The sequence below is a fragment of the Hypanus sabinus genome, chromosome 10, assembly GCF_030144855.1.
Source record: "Hypanus sabinus isolate sHypSab1 chromosome 10, sHypSab1.hap1, whole genome shotgun sequence".
Classification (NCBI taxonomy): Eukaryota; Metazoa; Chordata; class Chondrichthyes; order Myliobatiformes; family Dasyatidae; genus Hypanus; species Hypanus sabinus.
This window is the reverse complement of record NC_082715.1, coordinates 108,354,077-108,379,624: the sequence shown is the minus strand read 5'-3', so window position 1 is coordinate 108,379,624 and position 25,548 is coordinate 108,354,077. Positions and strand designations below refer to the sequence as shown.

Below are 25,548 nucleotides of genomic sequence, written 5' to 3'. Positions count from 1 at the left end.
CCCAACAATTCCATACCAACCACGTTGCCCACCAATCTGCTTTTGGCACATTTCCATCTAAACCCTGCCTCTCTACATACTTATTCAAGTGCTTCTTAATGATACAATTGTACCTGCCTCAACCACCTCCCCTGGCAGCTCATTTCATATTCTCACCACGCTCTAGGTGAAGAAGTTACTTCTCAGCTCCCTTTTAAATCCTTTCCCTGTCATCCTTAACCTATGACCCTAGCTTTTGGACTCCCTATTTGAGGAAGACTGTTAACATCTGCCTTATTCATTTTTTTCATTATTCTAAACTCTTCTATCAAGTTGCCTCTCATTCTCATACATCTAACTTTACGTGATGGTTTGATTTGCAGGTCACCTCTATAACTGAAAAAGATGGAATAGAAACCATTTCAGCACTGGATTGGTTGCTGGAACGATATCTTTTTTACAAGATTCATCAACTGCCTGTCTTTGTGAAATTCAGGTAGTATGTCACAGAATTAATCTAAATTGTTGATTAGATATAAAGTTGCAGGCTGTGATCCAAACATAACTGTTTCCTAAACAGGACTCTGTATAACTAAATAATATCTTCCATCCCTTTGTGTTCTAATTGTAAAAAATCAGTTTCGTTCATTTTTGCAATGAAGACTGCACTAACAATCCACATAAATGGATGTGGTTAAGAAAGCTTGGAAGATACATTTGGTTATTAGCTGAGGCAGATAATACTAGATTTGGAATGTTAAACTAGGACTATAGGGAACAATAGTTCACCTACAGCTCAAGAACTCTGAATCTCTGTCACTACATTCTAGAAAACAGACATTATGACATTAGAGAAGGTGCAGAAGAGATCTATAGGAATATTGCCAGGAATAGAAAATTTTAGCTCTCAGGTTAAGGTTGGCTGCACTGGAATATTTTTATCTTGGAAGAATTTCATTTGAGAAGAGACCTGAGATATATAAAATAATGAGGGGGCGAGAAAGTGCAGATAGACTTAGCAGAGTGCAATAACCTGATTTAAAGAAGTCATTAGAAGAAAGGAGGAGAGCTGAGAAGAATTTATTCTTCTTTTAGAAAGTGATTAAGGACTGGAGCATTGAAAGTCAAAATCAAAGTTATATTGTAACACGCACAAATACAGCTATGTACAGGTGCATTGAAAAACTTGCAGCTGCATCACAGGTATATGGTATATAAGCAGCATACACAAGAAAAACATACATTAAATGTAAAGTACACACAGATTTGCAAGAAGGAGCATACTTAGAACAAAAATAAAGAAAATCAGTTTCAGTGCAAAGTGATCAAAAGTGGTCATAGCCTTGCTAAACTGTAGTGACGAGAGTTTTTAACGTTGATTCGGGAACTGAATGTTATAACCCACAAGGTGTTGGTAATCGTTTTAGTAATGGAATTCAGATGGATACTTCTTAAATAACTAAAGACACAATGCTTAATGGGCTCCTTCTGTGGTGATTTCTATGATTTTATTCTTTGCATTCATGATTTTCTTTGAACCACAGCTGCTTCTGGATTTTCACTATTTGGTAGTTACTAGGCTCTTGATTTTGTCCGATATCCTCATTCTTTCACCACTGATATCCATTTGTCACCCCCATCAAGGTTAATGCGACAGTTTTACCAGGTTGCAACTTTAGAGGGAAATGGACAATTCATGTTTTGTGTTGAAACCATGCATCCAAAACAATTGAAGGGTTTTCACTCAAAATTTCTCTTACCCCACAGATGCTGCTTGAATAACTGATATTCACCAACAGATTGTTTATTGCTTCAGATCACAGTATCAGTAGTCTATTATGTCTCCACTTTCCTGACTTGGATAGTTCTATGTGTTCCAAATGAGACAGATTTCTGAGCCAGCACGTTAGTATTGCAGTTAGAGCATCAAATTACATCAAATTACAAATTACAATGAGTGATTGGGGTTCAATTCCCCCCATTATCTGTAAGTAGTTTGTATGTTCTCCCCATATTGTGGATTTCTTCTGGATGCTCCAGTTTCCTCCCACATTCCAAATTCAAATGAATCAGGGTTAATAAGTTGTGGGCATGCTTTATTGGTGCCAGAAGCATTGTGACACTTGTGGGCTGCCCCTTCAGACATTGTTGGTCGTTGATGCAAATGACTCATTTCACTGTATGTTTTGATGTACATTTGACAAATAAAGCTAATCTTTATATAGCATCAATAAACTGAAGCATAAAATATAAACCCAAAATCTCATTTCTGCACTGAGTGTTCTTGTTGTCGAAGAGCCAGTGTCAAGCCTGAACTACATTACCAAGAGTGGGGCTGTTGGAAAGACAGGGCTGAACTTTCAGATCAAAGTTCAAAGTAAATTTATTATTAAAATACATATATGTCACCATATACAACCCTGAGATTCAATTTCTTGTTGTCATATTCAATAAATCTATAGAATAATTACCAGAGTGCGGAAGAAAAGAAGCTTCAAATAAAAATTAATAAATAAATAATATATATTGATAACTTGAGATGAAGAGTCCTTGAAAGTGTGTTCAATGGTTGTGGAACATTTTAATGATTGGGTGTGAAGTTCAGTGAAGTTATCCCCTCTGGTTCAAGAGCCTGATGGCTGAGGAGTAATAACTATTTCTGAAACTGGTGGTGTGAGTCCTGAAGCTGCTGTGCCTTCTTTATGATGGCAGTAGTGAGAAGAAAGCATATCCTGGGTGGTGGGGTCCCTGATGATGGATGCTGCTTTCCTGCTACAATGTTTCATGTACAGTAGATGTGCTTAATGGTTGGGAGGGTTTTATCTGTGATGTACTGGGCTGTATCCACTATTTTATGTAGAAGTTTCAAACATAAAATAGATGGGCAGTGTTGAAGGTGTGCTGCACTTCCAGGCCATTCTGAGGGATTGTTGCGATAATGGAGGGGCAGGATCAAGGGAGAACTGTGCTGTAGGAGGGGTAGTAATGGAAGCTACACAGTTTTGTAACTAGTAAATCAAGCAACACGGGTTCAATCTTGTCCTCTGATGGTGTACGAAGCTTCTGGATATGTGTGGGTTCCTACAGATGGTTCTATTTCCTTCCATTAATATAATGACAATGATTAGGCTTACGGGTTTCAGGGGCCAGGAACATCAGGTAAGTATACTTCGTAAACTGCACGGAACAGATTATAATCTGTGCCCCCTGGTATCACCAGTAGATTGTCTACCTTCAGAAATATTAAGTTGCTTCTAGTTTCCCCTAAATACAATATATGATGTGTATTAATGATCTTGCTATCCCTCTCAATATTCATAATTTTATTCGATGTGAAATCCGATTAATTGTTCACCACTGCAAGGACCCCTATATAGCAATTTGGCAAATGCCCAGATGATTGGTTTGCACTGGCGTAGGCTGAAAGCTAAAGTCTGGTCTAGAGATTATAGGTTGTCCCTGCCATTTCTCAAATGAGGGAATATGATTATTTCAATCTATCTTTGTTGCACAGTTTTACATAAAATTACAGCACGCTCTCAGGACTGCACTAAGTGGCAGACCAGACAGAATACTTCAGTTGTGAAATGGGTCTTACACCAGTTAGAGCAGGACTGGCCAACCTTTTACATTCCATGTGTCAATTTTTCACGCACGAGTTCAGATGCGCCATACAACTCTTGTACCCCCACTCAAATCTTGTAAAAATATGTTAATATAGACATATTTAGCATTTTACATGATAAATTGATATAATATAAAACAAAATAAACATTACTTACCTTAATGAGATTTTTGATTCTGTTATGATTTCTCCAAGCTTTTAATGTTTGAAGTTAAATTAGTTACTGAGAGCAGTAGAGAATTCCTCAAATTTGTATGTCAGTCACAACCTCGTTTTGTTTTTAATCAATTTCGTAGCTGAAAATGCTTGTTTAAATCTGTACATCCATAGAACCATAGAACATTACACACAGAAACAGACTTTTTGGCCCTTCTTGGCTGTGCCGAACCATTTTTCTGCCTAGTCCCACTGACCTGCATCTGGTCCATATTCCTCCATACACCTCTCATCCATGAACTTGTTCAAGTTTTTCTTAAATGTTAAAAGTGAGCCAGCATTTACCACTTCATCTGGCAGCTCATTCCACACTCCCACCACTCTCTGTGTGAAGAAGCCCCCCCCCCCCAATATTCCCTATAAACTTTTCTCCCTTCACTCTTAACCCATGTCCTCTGTTTTTTTTTCTCCCCTAACCTCAGTGGAAAAAGCCTGCTTGCATTCACTCTATCTATACCCATCATAATTTTATATACCTCTATAAAGTCTCCCCTCATTCTTCTACGCTCCAGGGAATAAAATCCTAACTTATTCAACCTTTCTCTGTAACTCAGTTTCTCAAGACCCGGCAACATCCTTGTAAACCACCTCTGCACTCTTTCAACCTTATTAATATCCTTCCTGTAATTCGGTGACCAAAACTGCACTCCATATTCCAAATTTGGTCTCACCAATGCCTTATACAAACTCACCATAACATTCCAACTCTTATGCTCAATACTTTGATTTATAATGTACCAAAAGCTCTCTTTACTACCCTATCTACCTGTGACACCACTTTTAGGGAATTTTGTATTTGTATTCCCAGATCCCTCTGTTCTACTGCACTCCTCAGTGCCCTACCATTTATCTTGTATGTTCTACCTTGGTTTGTCCTTCCAAAGTGCAATACCTCACACTTGTCTGTATTAAACTCCATCTGCCATTTTTCAGCCCACTTTTCCAGCTGGTTCAGATCCCTCTGCAAGCTTTGAAAACCTTCCTCACTGTCCACTACACCTCCAATCTGTGTATCATCAGCTAATTTGCTGATCCAATTTACCACATTATCATCCAGATCATTGATATAGATGACAAATAACAATGGACCCAGCACTGATCCCTGTGGCACACCACTAGTCACAGGCCTCCACTCAGAGAAACAATCCTCCACAACCACTCTCTGTCTTCTCCCATTGAGCCAAGGTCTAATCCAGTTTATTACCTCACCATGTATACCTAGTGACTGAATCTTCCTAACTAATCTCCCATGTGGGACCTTGTCAAAGGCCTTACTGAAGTCCATGTAGACAACATCCCCTGCCTTCCCTTTATCCACTTTCCTTGTAACCCCCTATGTCGTTCTGAAACGACAGATAAAACTCTGGGCAAATTTTCTTAGTTCTGGAAAATGTTCACAGGATAATGATCGCTAGAAACTAATCATGTCAGAAGCATTTGGGACTGGAGGGAAGCCCATCAAATTTCATGTTCAATAATGAATTTGCTTTCAAGTCAATAAGTTCCATTTGTATGTTCATGATTTTTTGCATCTTCATGATTTTTTGTTCGCTAGGTGAAAATGGGTTTATAAATACAAGTATGCAGTCGTCTTCTTTAGCAAAATCACAAAAACGACTTTCAAATGACTTGCAATATCCTGATTTCAATATATTTTGTAAAATTGCCATTATCTTCAGCACATTCACTCTGCTTTTTCAAGTGGCTCAAATCTTCATTTTCTAATTGAGAGGTGAACAGTTTTAACTTCATCTTGAATGCATTGATATAATTTACTAAGCTAGGAAACAATTTGTTCTTGCCCTGGAGTTTCAAATTTAGAACATTGAGATGGCTGGTAACATCAACTAAAAATACTAAATCAAATAGCCAATTGTTATCACATAAAAGGGCCCTTTCCTCAGGCAGCTCATTTTTCTCTTCTAGAAACTTATGAACAGTATTTTTCAGTTTCCAAAATCTACTCAGAACCTGTCCTCTAGAAAGCCAGCACACCTCACAATGAAGAAAGAAATCGCCATATCCCAAATCTAACATTTCACAATATTCTCTGAATTCTCATCTGTTTAATCCTCTTGCTCTAATTTTATTCACACATTTCACAACCAGTAGCATAACATGCTGTAAATTTAAAGTTTTCCACACAGTGACTGTTGGTGTATAATGCAGTGATATTTTAGTAGAGGATGACCTAAAAAGTTCTCAAGCAAAGTTGTAGTCCCAATGATAGTTTACCTATCATTGACGGTGCTCCATCAGTACAAACACCGATGAATTTACCAGAATCTAGTTGTAGATTTTCTAGGCATGATTTTACTTTGTCAAATGTGTCTGATCCTCTTGTTGTTCCATGAAGTGACTCAAGACCGATAAGTTCTTCAAAGATGCTAAAATTATCATCAATTCCTCTTATAAAAATGCTTAACTGGGCTACATCACATATGTCAGCTGATACGTCCAAAGCTAAAGAAAAGAAAGTACAAGCATGGACAAGGTCTTTTAGTTGCTCAGATATATCACGACAGTGTTCTTCAGTGTGTCTCGTAACTGTTCGCTTTGACAGAGCAATTTCATCTACGTTCCTTTCGATATTTTTATCACCAAGACATCTTGCAAATATTTGGAGACAAGGCTTAACAATTTCTTCTCCATCAGAGAAAGACTTCCGTTTCTTGGCCAACGCTAAAGCAATTTCATAGGATGCTTCTGTCATTGCCAAACTTTCACAACTTCTTTTAACAAATATATTTTGTCTTTTGATTTCTTCCTTTTTCTTAATCACATATTCTTTCCACAACTCAGACCCAAGCACTAGCTTCAGTTTTCCTTCTATTATGTGAGAATGTGTTTTCACAAACAATGCACAATGGTTTTCCTGATAGACCCGCTATAAATAAGAACTCATTTTCCCACTGTTCATTGAATTCACACTTGCTATCAGTTTCTGCTTTTCTTTTGCTCATTTTCTTTTGCACTGTGATGGGTAACTGAATGTAAAAACAAGGCCTAATTTTCAAAAAAATGCAAAACTGCAAATGTTCACAAAGGATGAACAAAGCACAACTCCGTAATGCACGGGTGTCAATTGTAAACTGACTGGCAAAAGCCTGTGACGCACCACTGGTGCAGACGCCCGGCGTCTCAGGATCAAACAAGTATCAAACGTGTATTGAACAGTTATGGAAAGTCCTTCTTTCCTAGTTTGACTCATTGAACATTTTTTAAAAATTGAAAACAGATTAATGTGAAAGAAAATAACATTCGCCGAAAGATGTGCATAAAATAATAAAATCATTGAAAATACTTACTAAGTTTTAGACTTATTCTCAGTAAAACACATTTCTAGCTCTAAGCTACTTGAATTCCTGTTATAGATTTTTTTCTACAAATCGGTTTTTGGTTAATACTTCTTGCATGAGTAGGCTTACTTTATTATCACTGGGGTGCAATGCGCCACTTTTGGTGCATGCACCATATGTTGGCCATCCCTGTTTTAGAGGCAGGCTGCTGTGTTAGGCTGGTGTCATCTTTCAACGTTGTTCATTGGGATCCTTTATTTTTGTTCAGTGTGTTGGAGCAGACACACTATTGAACAATTAACAATGTAACAGCTTGATTATATGGTGGGAGTGCTTCTAAACTGAGGTGGAATGAGAAATATACAACCACAAGTAGGACAGCCACTTTAAAAGAAGAAGCTATATAGGTACATGAGCAAGGTTAGATGAAGAAGGATCAGCAGTGATGCATATTTGTGACTTGAGATTGCATGAGCCGTTGCTTGTGACAAGTGAGTATGAGTTTTAAAAGCAAACAGGGCTAGTTGGGATATTCAGAGAGCTTGAGATCACTGGGTATTTAGGCATTTGGCAAGGACCAATAAAAATGAAGTTATGTTTAAGTGGAGCAGCCAGTGTGGGAGAGGCCATTGTTGGAGTGGGACATGGTTAGTTAGGGAGCTTGATGCTTTGGCTCAAGAGGCTTCAGCAAGAAAAAGTGGAGGCTAAGGTAATTTCTGTTAAGTTTTTTTTAATTTCTTTCTTGATGCACAGTTAGAGCAGTGGGGTTTAAACTAAAGTTTTAGGTGGATGGGAACCAGAGTGCCAGGTAGAGAGTGAAGTGGTTGTGGGGATAGATGATGTTAAGCCCACATATAAAGATGTGAACCAAAAGGTTCCTATATAGAGGTCCCAACTAGAGAGAGTGTGATACTGGATCTCCTGTTAAGGAATGAGGCAGGGCAGAGAACAGAAGTATGTGTGGAAGAACATTTTGGGTCTGCTTTGTGATTGTAATTCCATTAGTTTCAAGATAATTATGGAGAAGGATAAGACTGGTCCTCAGTTTGAGATTCTAAATTGGAGAAAGGTCAATTTTGTTGGCATCAGAAAGGATTTGGCAAGGGTGGATTGGGATTGTTTGTTTTCTGGCAAAGGGATGATTGGTAAGTGGGAGGTCTTCAAAAGTGGAACTTTGAGAGTACAGAGTTTGTATGTTCCTGTTAGAAAAAAAGGCAAGACTATCAGATATAGGATTTTGAGGGATAGTGAGGCCCATTGTTAAGAAGAAGAAGGAGGTGCATAGTAGGTATAGGCAGCAAGGAACTAATAAGGCACCTGAGGAGTATAAGAATTGTGAGAGAACGCATAAGAGGAAAATCAACAGAGCTATGAAAAAGGCATGATGCTGAAGGAGAATCTCAAGGGCTTCCACAGATATATTATTAATAAAAGGCACAAAATTGGTCCACTTGGAGATCAGCATGGTTATCTATACATGGAGCTAAAAGAGATGAAGGAGATCTTAAATGAATATCTTGCATCTGTATTTACTTGAGAGATAAACATGGAGTCGATAGGACTGAGCTAAAATAGCAGTGACGCCATAGACCAAATACAGGTTACAGAGGAGGAGATGATTGCTCTCTTCAGGCAATATTAGGGTGGATAAATCCTCAGAGGCTGACATGGTGTCCTCTTGGACCTTGTGGGAGGCTAGTGCAGAAATTGCAATGTCCTTGGCAGAGGTATTTATAACATTCTTAACTATGGGTGAGGTATCAGAGAACTTGAGAATAGCTAATGTTGTTCTGTTGTTCAAGAAAGATTCTAAGAATAAATTAGGAAATTATAGCCACGTGGTCTAATGTCAGTAGTGGTAAATTATTGGAAAGTATTCTAAGGGCTCAAGTATATAAGTATTTGGAAAGACAAGGTCTGATTGAAAAGCTCAAAGCAATAGTTAATTTGGCTTTGTGCATTGTAGGTTGTGTCTAACAAATCTTACAGAGTCTTTTGAGAAGTACACCAGCAACATTAATGAAGGAAAGGCTACATAGACTTTAGCAAGGCCTTTGACAAAGTCCATATTGGGAGGCTGGCCAAGAAGGTTCAGTTGTCAAGCATGTAGAATGAAGTAGTAAATTGGATTTGACTTTGGCTTCACAAGAGAGGCCAAAAGGTATTAGTAGATAGTTGCCTCTCTGACTGAAGGCTGGTGACCAGTGGTGTTCTGCAGAAACTGGTGCTGTGTCCATTGTTGTTTGTCATCTAATCAATAATCTGGATGATAAGATGGTAAACTGGATCAGCAAATTTGCAGATATGGAGAGAGAACAGTGAGGTAGGCTATCAAAGCTTGCAGGGGGATCTCGTCCAGCTAGAAAGATAGGACGAAAAATGGCAGATGGAATTTAATCCAGACGGGTGTGAAATGTTGTTCTTTGGGAGGACAAATCAGGGTAGATCTTATACACGGTAGGATGCTGTAGTGTGTGGTAGAACAGAGGGATCAGGGAATTAGGATCTATAATTCTTTGAAAGTGGCATCACAAGTAGATAGGGTAATTAAGAGAGCTTTTGGCACATTGGCCTTCATAAAACAAAGATGGGATATTATGTTGAGATTGTTTAAGTCAATGAAGAGGCCAAATTTGGAGTATTGTGTACAGTTCTGGTAATCTACCTACAGGAAAGATATCAGTGAGAGTGAAAGAATACAGAGAAAATTTACAAGAGTGTTGCGGTGAACATAAGGCCAAAAGATACAGGAGCAGAATTAGTCCATTTGACCCGTTGAGTCTGCTTCGCCATTCAATTATGGCTGATCCTTTTATCCCCTCCTCAGCCCACTCCCCGGTCTTCTCCCTGTAACCTTTGACGCTGTGTCCAATCAGAAACCTATCAATCTCTGTCTTAAATATACCCAACGACCTAGCTTCCAGAGCTGCCTGTGGTAATAAATTCCACAAATTCACTACCCTCTGGCTAAAGAGATTTCTTCACATCTCTGTTTTAAATGGACACCCCTCCATCCTGAGGCTATAACCTCTTGTCCTGGACACCTCACCATGGGAAACATCCTTTCCAAATCTCCTCTGTCTAGGCTTTTCAGCATTCAAAAGTTTTCAATGAGATCCCCCCCCCCCCAATCCTTCCACTGAGTACAGACACAGAGCTGTCAAAAGTTACTCATTTGATAACCCTTCATTCCCAGAATCATCCTTGTGAACCTCCTCTGAACCATCTCCAATCCCAGAACATTGTTTCTTAGATGAGGAGCCCAAAACAGTTCACAATACTCAAGGAGCGGTCTCACCAGTGCCTTATAAAGCCTCAGCATCACATCCCTGCTCTTGTATTCTAGACCTCTTGAAATGAATGCAAACATTGTGTTTGCTTCCTTCACCACTGACTCTACCTGCAAGTTAATCTTTACGGTGTTCTGTACAAGGACTCCCAAGTCCCTATGTATTGCAGTTTTTTGGATCTTCTCCCATTAAAAGAAAATAGTCCGTACATTTATTTCCCCTACCAAAGTGCATGACCATGCATTTTCCAACATTGTATTTCATTTGCCACTCTCTTGCCCATTTTCATGATCTAAGACCTTCTGCAGCCTACCTGTTTCCTCAACACTACCTGTCCTCCACAAATCTTCATATCATCTGCAAACTTGGAAACCAAGCTATCTATTCTATCATCTAAATCATCGTGGAGAACTTCAGGTTCCTGGGAACCACCATCTCTCAGGATCTGAAGTGGGAGCAGAACATCAGCTCCATCCTGAAGAAGGCCCAGCAGCGGATGTACTTCCTGCGGCTCTTGAGGAAATATGGTCTGCCTCAGGAATTGCTGCTGCAGTTCTATACTGCAGTCATTGAGTCTGTCCTGTGCACCTCCATCACTGTGTGGTTTGGAGCCGCCACCAAGCAGGATAGAACCAGACTACAGCGCACAGTGAGGACAGCCTAGTGCATCATTGGAGCCTCCCTGCCCTCTATTGTGGACCTGTACTCTTCCAGGTTGAAGAAGGGGGCGGGGAACATTATAAAGGATTCCTTCCATCCTGCGCACGGACTGTTTGAACTGCTTCCATCTGGTAGGCGCTTCAGATCCCTCCAGACTAAGACTAATAGGCACTGGAGAAGTTTTTTCCCTACTGTGGTCATTTTGCTGAACAGTTAACTGCCGGTTAACTGTCGGCTAACTATTACTTGGATTGCACTACTTGTATGTATAATCTATATTTTCATTTACATTTATCATTATTATTGTTATGAGCAGAGAGACAACATCTGCCGGAAATAAATTCCTTGTACGTGCACAGGTACTTGGTGATTAAAGTCTGATTCTGATTCTGATTGATATACAGCACAAAAAGAAGTGTTCCCAACACTTCTCCCCTAATGGTGTCCCCTGCAGAATACCATTAGTCACTGGCAGCCAACCAGGAAAGGATCCTTTTTTTCTCTCTTGATGCCTCCTACCAATCAGCCAATGCTCTAACCATGCCAGTAACTTTCCTGTAATACCATGGGCTCTTAACTTGGTAAGCAGCCTCATGTGTGGCGCCTTGTCAAAGGCCTTTTAAAAGTCCAAATATACAACATCCACCTCATCCCCTTTATCTATCCTACATGTAATCTCCTCAAAGAATTCCAACAGGTTCATCAGGCAGGCGAGATTTTCTGTTAAGGAAACTATGTTGTCCTTGTCCTGTCTTCTCCTCTGTTTCCATGTATTCCGTAACCTCATCCTGGTAAGAATTGATACAGTGCACAATTAAGAATAAGATTATTTCCACAATACAGTTGTATTTCCTTGATACAGTTGTTAGTTATGGAATATAAATTCATCATTAGTTATGGAATATAAATTCTGTTAATGTTCAAAAATTTTAATAGTTATGAGAGATTTGACTAAAACAATCTGGAGCATTTATCCACAAGCAGTCTGCTGGAGAAACTCAATGGGCTGAGCAGCATCTGTGGGAGGAAAGGAATTGTTGACATTTTGGGTTAAAACTCTCTAATAAGACTAGAAGTAGTGAGGGGGATGGCCGATATAAAAAGGAGAAGGGAAGACAGAAGTTCAAGTGCTTAGTGGACTGAGGGGTGCATAAGATGACAAATACATTGCGCTGGTAGGAAGGAGAGGAGATGGAGTTAGAAAACAGTGGGAGCTGGATGACAGATTGAGGCAGATGGAATTGAAATGAGGTGGAAGGGAGGGTGAAGGTTGGAGACAGTAGATTGCCTGTTGCTCCAGATTCCTTTATCTCCAGTCTCTTGTATCTGTGGTTCATTAATGTCAGATTGTATTGTTATTGACTCCCCCATGCCCTATGAAAAGGCCTGATACCAATTACACCTGGATGGTCCCTTGACACCATTTTAACTGGTATCTGAGAGTGGAAATGATCACAGTTTACCTCCTGGGAAGAAGCAAGCCAGAGGTAATACCCTTTAGTGAGCCTAAAACTCCATTTTCCCCCAAGAAAAATCTCAACCTCCTGAAGTGGCAGTGTAGAATTCCCAAAGGTGAATTTGCTTCATCTTTGCCACTCACTTGGTTGCAAATAGGGACTCTTTGTCAATTCTGAACTGTGCAGCAAGTAACCCTTAACCAACCCTGAGATGTTAGAATAATCTGAGTCTTATGTTTAGGTCAGCCTTGCTGATGGATAACTACACTCCAAAAGATGATATGTAAGTTCAGCTTGGCTGGAAGATTCATAACAACAGATTTTAATACAGGACCTGTAGAAAGGATAAAATTCAACAAAAGGTAGTCAGATATCAGGGTTTGATTTTTTTTCGACAATATTTTTATTGTTTTTTAAAATAAAGAGAACATAGTGTAAAGGTGAATTGTGCAGTGCATAACAAATGTAACAAATGTACAATACACATTCATGAAAGAGATGCACCCCTAGTATGAACATTATCACCCCATCCCTCCCAGTCCCCAAGCCATCAATGCATTGACAAAAAGGGTTAAACAGAACCTTTGTCCCCACAGAGCTGCATTGGTATAAAGAAGGTGTATTTTTCCAATACATAGGCTGTTGTATGATAACAAATCCGAGTCCAAAGAGTTTTACTGGAAAACACTGGAGGTCAGGGATTTATGTACTGAGTAAAGTGAGAAAGAATGGACCTTTAGTCTGGCTGGGAATTTTGAAAATATTCAGAAAGGGTCCCTTCACCTTTTGGAATTTTATTTCCGAATTGAGGATTGACTAATGGACCTTCTCAAGGTGTAGACTGGACATGATGTCCCTGAGCCACTGAGCGTGGGTGGGCAGGGCAGCATCCCTCCACCTGAGCAAACCTGCATGCCTGACCAAAAGAGAGGCAAAAGACAGTGTGCGACGTTTAGTCGGACTTAGGTGTATGTCCCCCTCTCTGGAGGTGCTGAGAAGGGCAATCAAAGGGTTAGGTTCCAGATTGTAGTTAAGTATTTAGTATAGAGTTTGGAAGACATCTTATTAGGGTTTGATTTAAAGGCAGGACTTTTCCTCTATAATTTTAATGTTACTAATATCCTGTTCATAATCAATGTTTTCCAGAAAATGGAAGGCTTTCAATGTTTGGAAGGTCAATGTCTGCAGCTCAAAGACCAGCAGAAGTAGGTATGTTGGAAAATTAATGGTTCACAAAACTTTAAGAGAGCATGTTTCAATCTCTCACTGCTACAGTTGGAAGTTCCCACCTACTTCAAAAAGGTAACAATTATACCAGTGCCCAAGAAGAACAGAGTGAGATGCCTTAATGACAATCGTCCAGTAGCACTCACAGCTGCAGTGATGAAGTGCTTTGAGATGTTGGTCATGGCTAGAATTAACTCTTGCCTCAGCAAAGACCTGGGCCTACTGCAATTTACTTATCACCGCAATGGGTCTACAGTGGACGCGGTCTCAATGGTTCTCCCTGTGGCCTTGGATCAAGTGGACAATACAAATACCTATATCAGGATGCCATTTATTGACTGTAGCTCAGCATTTAACACCATCATTCCTACAGAACCTGGGCCTCTGTACATCCCTCTGCAACTGGATTGTTGATTTCCTAACTGGAAGTCCACAATCTGTGTGGATTGGTAACAACATCTCCACCTCGCTGACGATCAACACTGATGCACCTCAAGGATATGTGTTTAGCCCACTGCTCTTCTCTCTCTACACCCGTGACTGGGTGACAAGGCACAGTTCAAATCCCATCCATAAATTTGCTGATGATATAGCCATTGCTGGGAGAATCTCAGATGATGATAAGAGAGTATACAGAAGAGAGGTACACCAGCTAGATGAGTTGTGTCACAGCAACAACCTTGCCCTCAACATCAGTAAGACCAAATAGCTGACTGTGGACTTCAGAAAGAGTAAGATGAGAGATCGGAAGTGGAGAGAGTGAGTTCCTGGGTGTTAATATCTTTGAGGACTTAACCCAGTCCCAACATATCGATGCAGCTATAAAGAAGACAAGACCGTTGCTATATTTCATTAGATCTTTGAGGAGATTTGGTATGTCACCTTAAAACACTGGAAAATTTCTACAGATGTACTGTGGAGAGCATTCTTACCAGCTGCGTCACAGTCTGATATGGGAGGGGGGGAGGGTCTACTGTACAGGATCAAAGTAAGCTGTAGAGAGTTGTAAAGTTAGTCAGCTCCATAATGGGTAGTAACCTCCATAGTATCCAAGACATCTTCAAGGAGAGGTACCCCTAAAAGGTGGTATCCATCATTAAGGATCTCCACTACCCAGGATATGCCCCCTTCTCATTGTTACCATCAGAAGGAGATACAGAAGCTTGAAGGCACACACTCAGTGAGTCAGGAACATCTTCTTTCCCTCTGCCATCTGATTTCTGAATGGACATTGAACCCACAAACACTATCTCATTACTCTTTTATTTTTGTTTTTGCACTAGCTATTCATACTATATTATATGCTACAAACTTACTATAATTCACAGTTTGTTTTTCTATATTATTATGTATTGCATTGCACTGCTGCTATAAAGTTAACAAATTTCACGACTCATACAGCATGTTAAATCTGATTCACTCATGGCCATGAGCAGAAATTAGTGAACAGGGTGCCAATTTAACTCTTTCACAATGCAACTCATATCCAGTTAATGTATACTAAAAGTTAATTTATTCTTTGCTTCTACTCAAGACACTGCCTAGTGCTTGTGTATAGTTTCACGAGAGATTTCTCCATGTTCACCATAGCCTTGGAGAGGGATAGGAGCAGACGGTATGGGAAAGTATTTAATTGGGGGGGGGGATTGTGATGCAGGAACTTGGGATCATACATTTGGAACTGATTTACTCAGGGAAATGTATAACAGAAATGTGGAGGTTGTTTAGGTAGCACTTGCATGGGATTATGGATAAGTTTGTGGCAGGGAAAGGATGGTAGAATTGAGGAATCATGCTTGACATGAGATGTGGAACATCTACTGTAGTCTGGAGGAAGAAAAAGCTTACTTAGGGTTTAGGAAGCAAGGATCAAACAGGGTTCCAGGGATTTGCAAGGTAGACAAAAAGGAGCTTAGGAATGGATTTAGGAGAGCCAGAAGAGGCATGAGAAGGTTTTGGTGAGTGGGATTTAGGAAAACCCTAAGGCATTCTACATGTATGTGAAGAACAGAGGGACAATGAGAGTGAGGGTAGAACTGATCAGGGATAGAAGAGAATACATGTGCCAGGAGTTGAAGGAGGTAGGGGAGGCCCTTAATAAATACTTTGCTTCAGTATACACCTGTAAGAGGGACCTTGAAATGTGTGAGGAGAATGTAAAACAAGCTGATAAGCTAGGACATGTTGACATTAAGAAAGAAGATGTGCTAGAGCTTAAGAAAAATATGAATATAGATACAGTAAGTCTCCAGGTTACTACAGGAAGTGAGGGAAGAGATCACTGCACCTTTAGTGATGATCTTTACATTTGCACTGGTAATAGGAATAGTACCAATTGATGAGAGGGTGGCAAGTGTTATTCCTCTGCTCAGGAATGGGAGTAGCGATATCCCTAGGAATTATAGACTGGTGAGCCTTACGTCAGTATTAGGCAAATTATTGGAGAAGATTTTTAGAAGTGGGACTTATGAGCATTTGAAGAAGCATAGTCTGATTAGGGATAGTCAGCATGGCTTTGTGAGGGATAGCTCATTCCCCACATGTATGATTGAATTCTTTGAGGATGTAACAAGGCATATCTGATGAAGGTAGAACAGTGATGTGATGTATATGGATTTTAGTAAGGCATTTGATAAGGTTTCCCATAATAGGCTTATTTAGAAAGTCAGGAGAAATGGGATCCAGGGAAACTTGGCTGTGTGGATTCAGCATTGACTGTCTACAGAAGGCAGAGGGTAGTTGTAGATGGACAGTTTTCTGCCTGGAGGTCAGTGACCAGTAGTTTCTGCAGGGATGTGATCTGGGACCCCTGCTTTTTGTGATTTTTATAGATTACTTGGACGAAGAAGTTGAAGGGTGGGTTAGTAAGCTTGCGGATAGTGCGAAGATTGATGAAGGTTGTTGTAGGTTACAACGGGACATTGACAAGATTCAGAGCTGGGCTGAGAAGTGATAGATGGAGTTCAACCTGGAAAAGAGTGAAGTGATTCACTTCAGAAGGTCAAATTTGAAGGCAGAATACAGGATTAGTGGCAGGGTTCTTGGTTGTGTGGAGGAACAGAGGGATCTTGGGGACCAGGTCCATAGATCCCTCAAAGGTTGATAGGATTGTTAAGAAGGCAAATGGTGTGTTGGCTTTCATAAGCCAAGGATTTAATTCAAGAGCCATGAGGTGATGCTGTAGTTCTGTACAAGACTGGTTAAACCTCTCTTGAAATATTGTTTTGAGTTTTGTTCACCTCCTTATAGGAAAGATGTTATCACAGTTTAAGGATAAAGGGGAAGTCTTTTAGGACCAAGATAAGGAAAAGCTTCTTCACACAGAGAGTGGTGAATCTGTGGAATTCGCTGCCACAGGAAACAGTTGAGGCCGGTTCATTGGCTATATTTAAGAGGAAGTTAGATATGGCCCTTGTGACTAAAGGGATCAGGGGGTATGGAGAGAAAGCAGGTACAGGGTTCTGAGTTGGATTATCAGCCAGGATCATACTGAATGGCAGTGCAGGCTTGAAGGGCCAAATGGCCTATGCCTGCACCTATTTTCTAAGTTTCTATGTGGAAGCTTCAGAGAAGGTGCAGAGAAGTTTTACCAGGATGCTGCCTGGATTAGGGAGCATGTCTTATGAGGATAGGTTGATCAAATTAGAGCATTCTCTTTGGAGCAAAGGAAGATGAAACATGACTTGATAGAGGTGTACAAGAGGCATAGACTGAGTGGATAGCCAGGAACATTTTCTGAGGGCAGAAATGACTAATACAAGGGGTATATTTTTAAGGTGATTGGAAGAAAGGATAGGAGAATGTCAGAGATAATATTTTTACATAGAGAATGTAGAGTGTGTGTGGATGCTCTACCGGGGTGGTAGTAGAGGCAGATACATTAACAAATTCTTAGATAGGCACATGAATGACAGAAAAATAGATGGTTATGTAGGAGGGAAGGATTAGGTTGATCTTAGAGTAGGTTAAAAAGGTCTGTACAACATCATGGGCCTAAGGGCTTGAACTGTGCAGTAGTGTTCTATGTTCTATGTGTCACACAAGATTATGAATATAGACCATTTGATGGTAGAGTTTGTGTCAGTGTTGGAATAGTTGGGGGTGGTGTGTTGTGGTGGAGCTGGGAAACTCTTCATCTTGTCTTAGAGAACATCCATGTATTCTCATAAAGAAGGGTGAAGAGCTATTGAGAAGGAGTAATTTTGCCTTCCATAATTTCAGACACATTACACTCCTTCCTCATCTTAACACTGAGCAGGGGAACAGAAGTACATATTACAGCATAGAATGAGAGTTTTTGGCCTATTGCCTAATCCTTCTCCAGAAGAAATTTAGAGTTATAGCGTTATACTGGCATGGTCCGGTCTGTGAAATCCACATTCCGGTTCACGGTCAGGTCCATGCTCCTTATTCCAGGTTTTCCGAGTTTCCCCAGTTTCTGTTGAGGCAGCTGATTCTTGTTTGGGCTGGCCTCATTAATAGCTTCAGGATTCAGCCTCTGGCTGCTGGATTGTTCCTGTCCAAACCTCTTGTCTGTATCCCTTCCCCTTCCTCCTGGTGCCTCGCCTCTGCCTGGAGCCTCGCCCCGCCTTGCCTTGCCTGTGTCTGGAGCCTCGCCCTGTTTGAAACTGTTTGTCTGTGTGCATGCCTTCTCTAGGTAGGTCCGGCCGTTTTGCCGCTACCTAGGGTTAGGAACTGTCTCGTGTTCAGCGTTCTGTGTAATGAGTCTCAGCCCTACGTCCTGTACCCAAGGAGGGGTCCTAGCTCAGTGTTCCATGTTCCTGTCTCTTCCTCGACCAAGGCTCTGGGTTCTCGTTTGTCCATGTGCCTCTCCCAGCACAGGAGTACCTTGCCCAGCCCGGTGCTGGGATTCCCTCGTCCTGTGCTGAGGTTCCCTTGTTCCGTCCAGGAGTCTCTCGTCCCGTCCTGTAGCCTCGTCTTGTCCTCGCCTGGTTCTGGAGTCTGAGCCCAAGTCAAGACCCAGGTTCTGGGTCCTTGTCCAGTCTCTGGCTCAGAGTTCAAGCCCAGGCGTCTAGTTGCTAGATCCATGTCCTGGTTCTGCTATCCTGGTCAAGTCCTAGCGTAGGCCTGGTATCCTTGTCTTGTCCAGGCTGGTGTCATGTCCAGTGTCCTTTCTTCCCCATTTTCCTTGCTTCCTTCTCACGCCTAGTCCTGTTCCTGGTACTTCAGTGTCTGTGTCTTGCATTTGGGTGCAATCCTCACACCGCCCTTATGACATATACAGCACAGAAGCACATCCATTGACCAAAATTATCCATGGTACCCATCTAAGCTAGTTCCGTTTCCCATGTTTGACTGGTATACCTTTAAAGGTTTCCTATCTATATGTCTGTCCAAGATCTTTTAAGTTTTGTTAACTTATCTGCCCCAGATACTTTCTATGGCAGCTTGTTTCATATACTAACTGCACTCTGTGGAAAGAAGTTGTCTCTCAGGTTCCTTCTAAATCTTTCCTCTCTCATCTTAAACCTGAACCTTTAGCTTTTAAGTTTCCTTTCCCTGGGAATAAGCCCATGTGCATTCACCCTAAGTGCCATTCATGATTTGATACACCTCTCTAAGGTCACTCCTTGGTCTCCTGTGTTCTAAGGAATAAAGTCCTAGCATCTATGAACACGAGAAGATCTGTAGATGCTGGAAATCCAAAGCAACACACACAAAATGTTGGAGGAATACAGCAGGTCAGGCAGCATCTAGGGAAATAAATAAATAGTTGATGTTTCGGGCTGAGACCCTGCTATAGAACTGGACTAGAAGGGGGAAGATGTCAGAATAGAAAGGTGGGGTAAGAGGAAAGAGGATAGCTAGAGGGTGGTAGGTGAAGCCAGGTGGGTAGGAAAGATGAGGGCTAGAGCAATGAATCTGACAGGAGAGCAGAATGGACCATAGGAGAAAGGCAAGGAGGAGGGGACTTGGGAGAGATGACAGGCAGTTGAGAAGAATAAAGAGACCAAAGTAGGAAATAGAAGAAGAGTGGAGTGGGAGGGATTTTTTTTAACCGGATGGAGAAATCAGTATTCATGTCTTCAGACTGGAGGCTACCCAGATGGAATCCTCCAACTTCAGAGTGACGTCATCTTGGTATAAGAGGAGGATATGGATTGACATGTCAGAATGGGAATGGAAATTGGAATTAAAATGTTTGTCCCCGGGAAGTTCTGCTTTTGGAGGTGCTCGATGAAGTGGTCTCCCAATTTACAATGGGTCTTACCAATGTAGAGGAAACTGCATCTGGAGGCTCAGGACAGAAAAGATGACCCCAGTAGAATCGCACGTGAACTGTTGCCTTGCCTGGAAGGACTGTTTGGGGCTCTGAATGGAGGTGAGGGAAGAGGTGAATGGGCACATGTAGCACTTTGGCCAGAAGGGAGATTAATGGGGAGGAACAAATGAACAAGGGAATTGTGGAGGGAACAATCCCTCTGGAATTTGAAGTTGGGGGGTAGGTAAAGATGTTTGGTGGTATCTCCAAAAGGTCAAGAGTCCATCTTATTGTACAAGTGACTGTTCAATAGCTTATAGCAGGATAGAAGCTGTCATTGAGTCTAGTGGTATGTGCTTTCAGATTTACGTATCTTCTACAAAATGGGAGGGGACAGAAGAGAGAATGGATGAATGGATGGGTGGATGAAGTCTTTGATTATGTTGGCTGCTTTACTGAGGCAATGAGAAGTGTTGACAGTGTCCACAGAGATTGGTAAAAACTGTTTTTTTATTACATTGTAAAAACACCTTAAGGTGACACAGCATACATAATTTAGTTAATTACTGTACTGCAAGATAGTTCTCGGAAGCATTATCAGACTAAATTTAACACCAAACTACTATACATAAATAGAGATAGAAAACTGTGAAAACACACAGCAGGACAGGTGGAATCTGTGAAGAGAAAACTGGAGTGAATTTTCAGGTCAGTAACCTATCACTTGAAGAGATTAGTTCCTAGAAATTTGATTGCACCTCATTTTGGTGTATTGAAATATCATTTTGTCTTTCTATCATTATGGTGGCCCAGCTAGCAGAGCCTCAGAGATGGGTTCAAAGCAGACTTTAAGTGCTGTCAATGTGGAGTTTGCAAGTTCTTCTCATGACCATATGCGCTTCTCTCTCTGGTGCTCAGTTTCCTCTTAATCCTAAATATGTGCAGGTGGATAAGTAGATTGCTTTTTGTGTGGGGACAATTGGCCCTATTCTTCCGATTGATAGAATCTGAGGACATGGCGGTGTTGATGAGAATGTGGGGGAATAGCAAATGTGATTTAGGTAAGATTAGTATAAGTCAGGGGGGGTGAGGGCTGGAATAGATGATAATCATGGACTTGCTGGACCAAAGGACCTGTTTCTGTACTATATCTCTCTATGATTCCATGTTGAACACTTGTGTCAAATGTCAGCTACCAAGAATCATGGTATTCACTATCTTCTAATTTTTCTCATGTTCCATCAGTGGTAGGATATTCAGGGAGAGGAAGGCCATTTTCTTAATTGAAAAATGTGGGCTGTTCAACAGAGGCCTAATCAACACCTGAGTGAAGCCAATGCTGCTTGCATGCATGGGAGTAAGCAAAGCTGGAAAATTCGAAGCTCTGTGAAGTCTTAATGAAATATAAAAGAAAAATAGTTCTGTAAGTCAAGAACCAGAGCCAGTGTGATCTCCAATGAAGGCAACAAACTAAAGAGTGGGAACAAATAATCTGCTGGAGGAACTCAGCAGCTGAAGCAGCATCTGTGGGGCAAAGGAATTGTCAGGAACAGGTCCAGATACAGATTTTGACCTGAAATGGCAACAATTCTTTTCCACCCACAGGTACTGCTTGAGCTCCTCTAACAGAATGTTTGTTGCTCCAGATGACAGGATTTGTGTTTCCCGAGGAATAGATCAGATCTGTCTGTTTGAGATTTACTCTAACCTCCAGCTTCATCAGGAGAATAGTCCAGGTACAAAACCATAGGTTGCCTAACTGAATGTCAAATACCTTGTTATTACAGACCTAGATAACCAGATAGGTTCAGGCATCAGGTGTTCTCTCTGCTTGTGTGCTCTTCACAGGTGACCAACTCTGTGACTACTTACTTGAGGACTCCAATCTTGTCTGAGTGACCCACAATACCAGTCCTAAAGACATCACTGTTGAAATGCTACATGAACTGTTACACTGAAGTGCCCATCATATGAGTAGCACAGCAGTTAAATACTGCAGTAACTCCCTGGGATTTATCGCACCCTATGGAATTTGACTGGTGTTTGAGCATTCTTCTGTCAGTTTTGAAGCTGCAATGGGAGGTCAAGAAGGTGTCTCTTTAAACCACAACTTGGTATGATACTTCCTAGCTATGTTGACACTATCACCATGGCAGTTATTTCATGTAGCTTTGCAATATAGTTTATGTAAAATATACTGAAACTGGCATTGCACAATGATAGGCTTATGTCTGATGCTGGAAAAATATCAGGCTTGGTATTAGCTGGAAGTGTCCAGACCACTTTTATGATTGGCATGATTTTACTTGAAAACAGTCATCAACATGATCTACTTCTGGACGGTGTAACTCTGAATGGGCACATGACAGGGAGCAGAAGCTTCTCAAAGAGAAACGTTTTAGGAAGCATTTTAAAGAAGGGTGGAGAGCTTAGAGCAGATCTGTGAGCGATGGAGTGACTGAGAAGGAAGCATAATTAGAAGTTTCAGTGATTGGGGGTGTCACAGAATGCTGTAAGGCTGTGGAGGAACTGTAAATAAGAACGAATGCTGGGATGGAAAGTTAAGCATCTTTCCCAATTTTGATTGTTCATTGTTTTTTGTTTTTTAGAATGATTATGATGAAGCAATTGTTTGTTGCCGATGTGATCTTCCAGCGCTGCCTATATTACATACAGGCATTGTGTGAAGCAGCCAGTTCAAGTAATAGAGGTCTAGGATCTGCAGAGAGTGCCATTGTTTTTGTGAAAGTAAGTCTGCTTATCATGTTGTGGGTTTAAAATGGAGCAACTGAAGTACTGTTCTGAGGATTCCCTCAGTCCTGTCAACCATAAAAATCTTCTGCATCCACTCGGCAGTATTTCCCATTCCACTCCTGCTTCCATTACTCTTCATCCACCGCTCATCACCCTCAGACTCTATTCCACTTGTGTCCTTGCTGGCCTCCCGTTGGATAATCATGCTGCTGTCTATGTCTAAACTAATATTTTCCTGTTACCTCATGAGCTTACTGACCAGGTGCTGTGATGCCTCAAAGTTAAAATTCTTATCAAGTGTTTGGCTGCCTTCTACTATATAAATCTCTGAGAACTCTATACTCATGGATTTTTGGCTCCATCACTCTTTGTCATGGCACTCTAACTACCTAGGCCCTGTTCTCTGATATTTCTTTTTCTCTCTTTTCTCAGATGCTTGTTTTACTCTCCCTATTTTCTTTTCACTGGTTTTGCATAAGTGTTGAAATTTGAATACTCCAGGTCAAAGTCCAACAAAGACTTGAGACATTTTACTGCTTTCAAGATGCCTTACAGACACTGAGTAGCTGTAGATCTTCTCTCCAGATCTACTGTAAATACCTCAAGGGATAAAATCCGTATTGATTTATTACCTACAATGACACAGAAGGAGTTAATTTGGTCTATTGAGTCAATGATGGGTCTCAGAGGAGCATTTCCAACAGTACCCTCTCCTTATACTCCTGTGCCCCTACAATCTATTCTCTCTTCAGTGTTCATTAACCCTTATAGAACACAGAACAGTGCAGCACAGGAATAGGTCCTTTGGCCTGCAATGTTGTGCCACCCTGATTAAACATAATTAAATCCTTTATACTTAGACAAAACAAGAAATTTCATGTCATATAAGACAGTATTATTGAACCTAATTCTGATTCACAAAGTCCATTTTCCTCCATTCTCTGCACCTTCATATACCTATTTAAGAGCCTCTTGAACACCTCTATCATATTTACCTCCACTACCACACCTGACAATGTATTCTAGTCACCATCTCTCTCTGTATAAGACATATGCCCCACACATCTCCATTGAACTCTCACCTTAAATGTATGCCACCTAATATGAGACATTTCAACCCTGGGAAAAAGATTTGGGCTTTGTATCTAGACCCCTCATAATCTTCGATATCTCTATCAGATCTGTCCTCAACTTCTGTGCTCCAGAGAAAATAACCTAAGTCTGTCAAACCACTCACTCTATTCTTTTGCCATTTAGATAGATAAGGGATACTTATCCAAGACCACATCTTTGAGGTATGAGTGAAAACTAGGTAAAATCCGTGTGGAGACCATGCAAATTTCACAGACAACTCCTACAATCTGTGAGGAGCTGTGAGGCCTCTACTAATATGCTCCCTAAATACAGAGAGCAGAGATTGTTACACAATCTGCAGATGGAGAATCCATCCTGCTGTCTGTTCTCCAGGGACAGGCTGAGATTTTTCTGTGAAATGCTTCATCAGTGTTTCCTTTTTCACTTTCAGCTGGACAGAAATAACTCCTATTCCTATGAGGAGTTTGCTGAAATTCAGAGTGAGCAATGTAAATATGCACTGAAACAGCTTTGTGACCTCAGATACAAGATAATTCAGTCTGTCAAAGAGACCTGTTTGCAGGTAATTTCACAACTACTGTCATCCTTCCAGCTTGCCTTGTAATCAGAAACCACTCACAGCTGATAGGACATCTGGGGAAAAAACACCAGATTTACAAGGATGTTGCCTGGACTCGAGGGCCTGAGTTATAGCGGGTTGTTGGGCAAGCTAATACTTTATTCCTTGGAGTGGTGGAGACTGAAGCATGACCTTATAGAGATGTATAAAATCATGAGAGGCATAGATAGGGTGAACTCAATGACTTTTTCCCAAGGAAAGGGAACCAAAAACTAGAGGGCATAGATTTAGGTGAGAGTGGATAGATTTTAAAAGTATAAGAGGGCAACTTCTCTATGCAGTGGGCGGTCCATATATGGAATGCACTGCCAGTGGAAGTTGTTGAGGCAGGTACAATAGCAGCATTTAAAAGATAGTTGGATGTATACATGGATAGGAAATATGGGCCAAATGCAGGCAAATGGGAACTATCTAAGGAGGGCACCTTAGTTGGTATAGACAAGTTGTGCTGAAGAGCCTGTTTCCATGTTGCCTTACTCCATGATTCAGGTGGTTCTCCATTATATCCAATGATAACAGGAAACCTGTGTGGAAAAGTTTTTGAAATGGAAGAGCCATTGCACTGGGGTAGTTCCACTCTCTTGATCTTAGAAGTCCGGATTCAGTGGTCTGAGTAGTCAACATAACTGGGGTCTTGGTTGCAGTGGATGACCATAAGATCTTCTCTGGTTCTTCACACCCTTCAGTGTTCATGAAGCGTTGCAGGACCACTTTTCTGACACTTGGATCCAACTGTAGTTTTCATCTGCCCAGCCTGCTGGTGCTGACTTCACATTGCTAGGACAGACATGTTCCTATCTCCCCGGGGTGTAAGGCCAGCCAGCTACTCTCCAGCCAACCAGGTTTAGCCCACCTGTTGAAGGGGTATACCAAAGTGTGGCTCTGTTGCTTGCAAACAGCTACTTGGAGCCACAAGTGAGAGCTGAGTGTCCAGTGGGGATGAAAAGTGAGCAAGCTGGCCCAGGTTGGACAAAACAAGCTCCTTCACCAGAGGTGCTACCCCGCCTTGGACACCCCATGCACCCCACACCCACTATGACAGCATTAAGAAGTAGTGTCAGAGCCAGACGTTGAACTCTAAGCATCCAGGAGGAAGAGTGATGC

The 25,548-nt window shown here is 41.1% G+C and overlaps 1 protein-coding gene across 1 annotated transcript in view; it reads left to right on the top strand.

The window, feature by feature from the left end:
* LOC132401346 (dynein axonemal heavy chain 6-like) overlaps positions 1-25,548 on the top strand; it is a 545,526-nt gene that overhangs the window by 84,421 nt on the left and 435,557 nt on the right. Inside the window, exons 8-11 of the mRNA XM_059983475.1 lie at positions 363-475; positions 13,673-13,735; positions 22,586-22,724; positions 24,256-24,387. Of these exons, the coding sequence (XP_059839458.1) occupies positions 363-475; positions 13,673-13,735; positions 22,586-22,724; positions 24,256-24,387 (447 nt within the window). The remainder of the gene's footprint in view (positions 1-362; positions 476-13,672; positions 13,736-22,585; positions 22,725-24,255; positions 24,388-25,548) is intronic.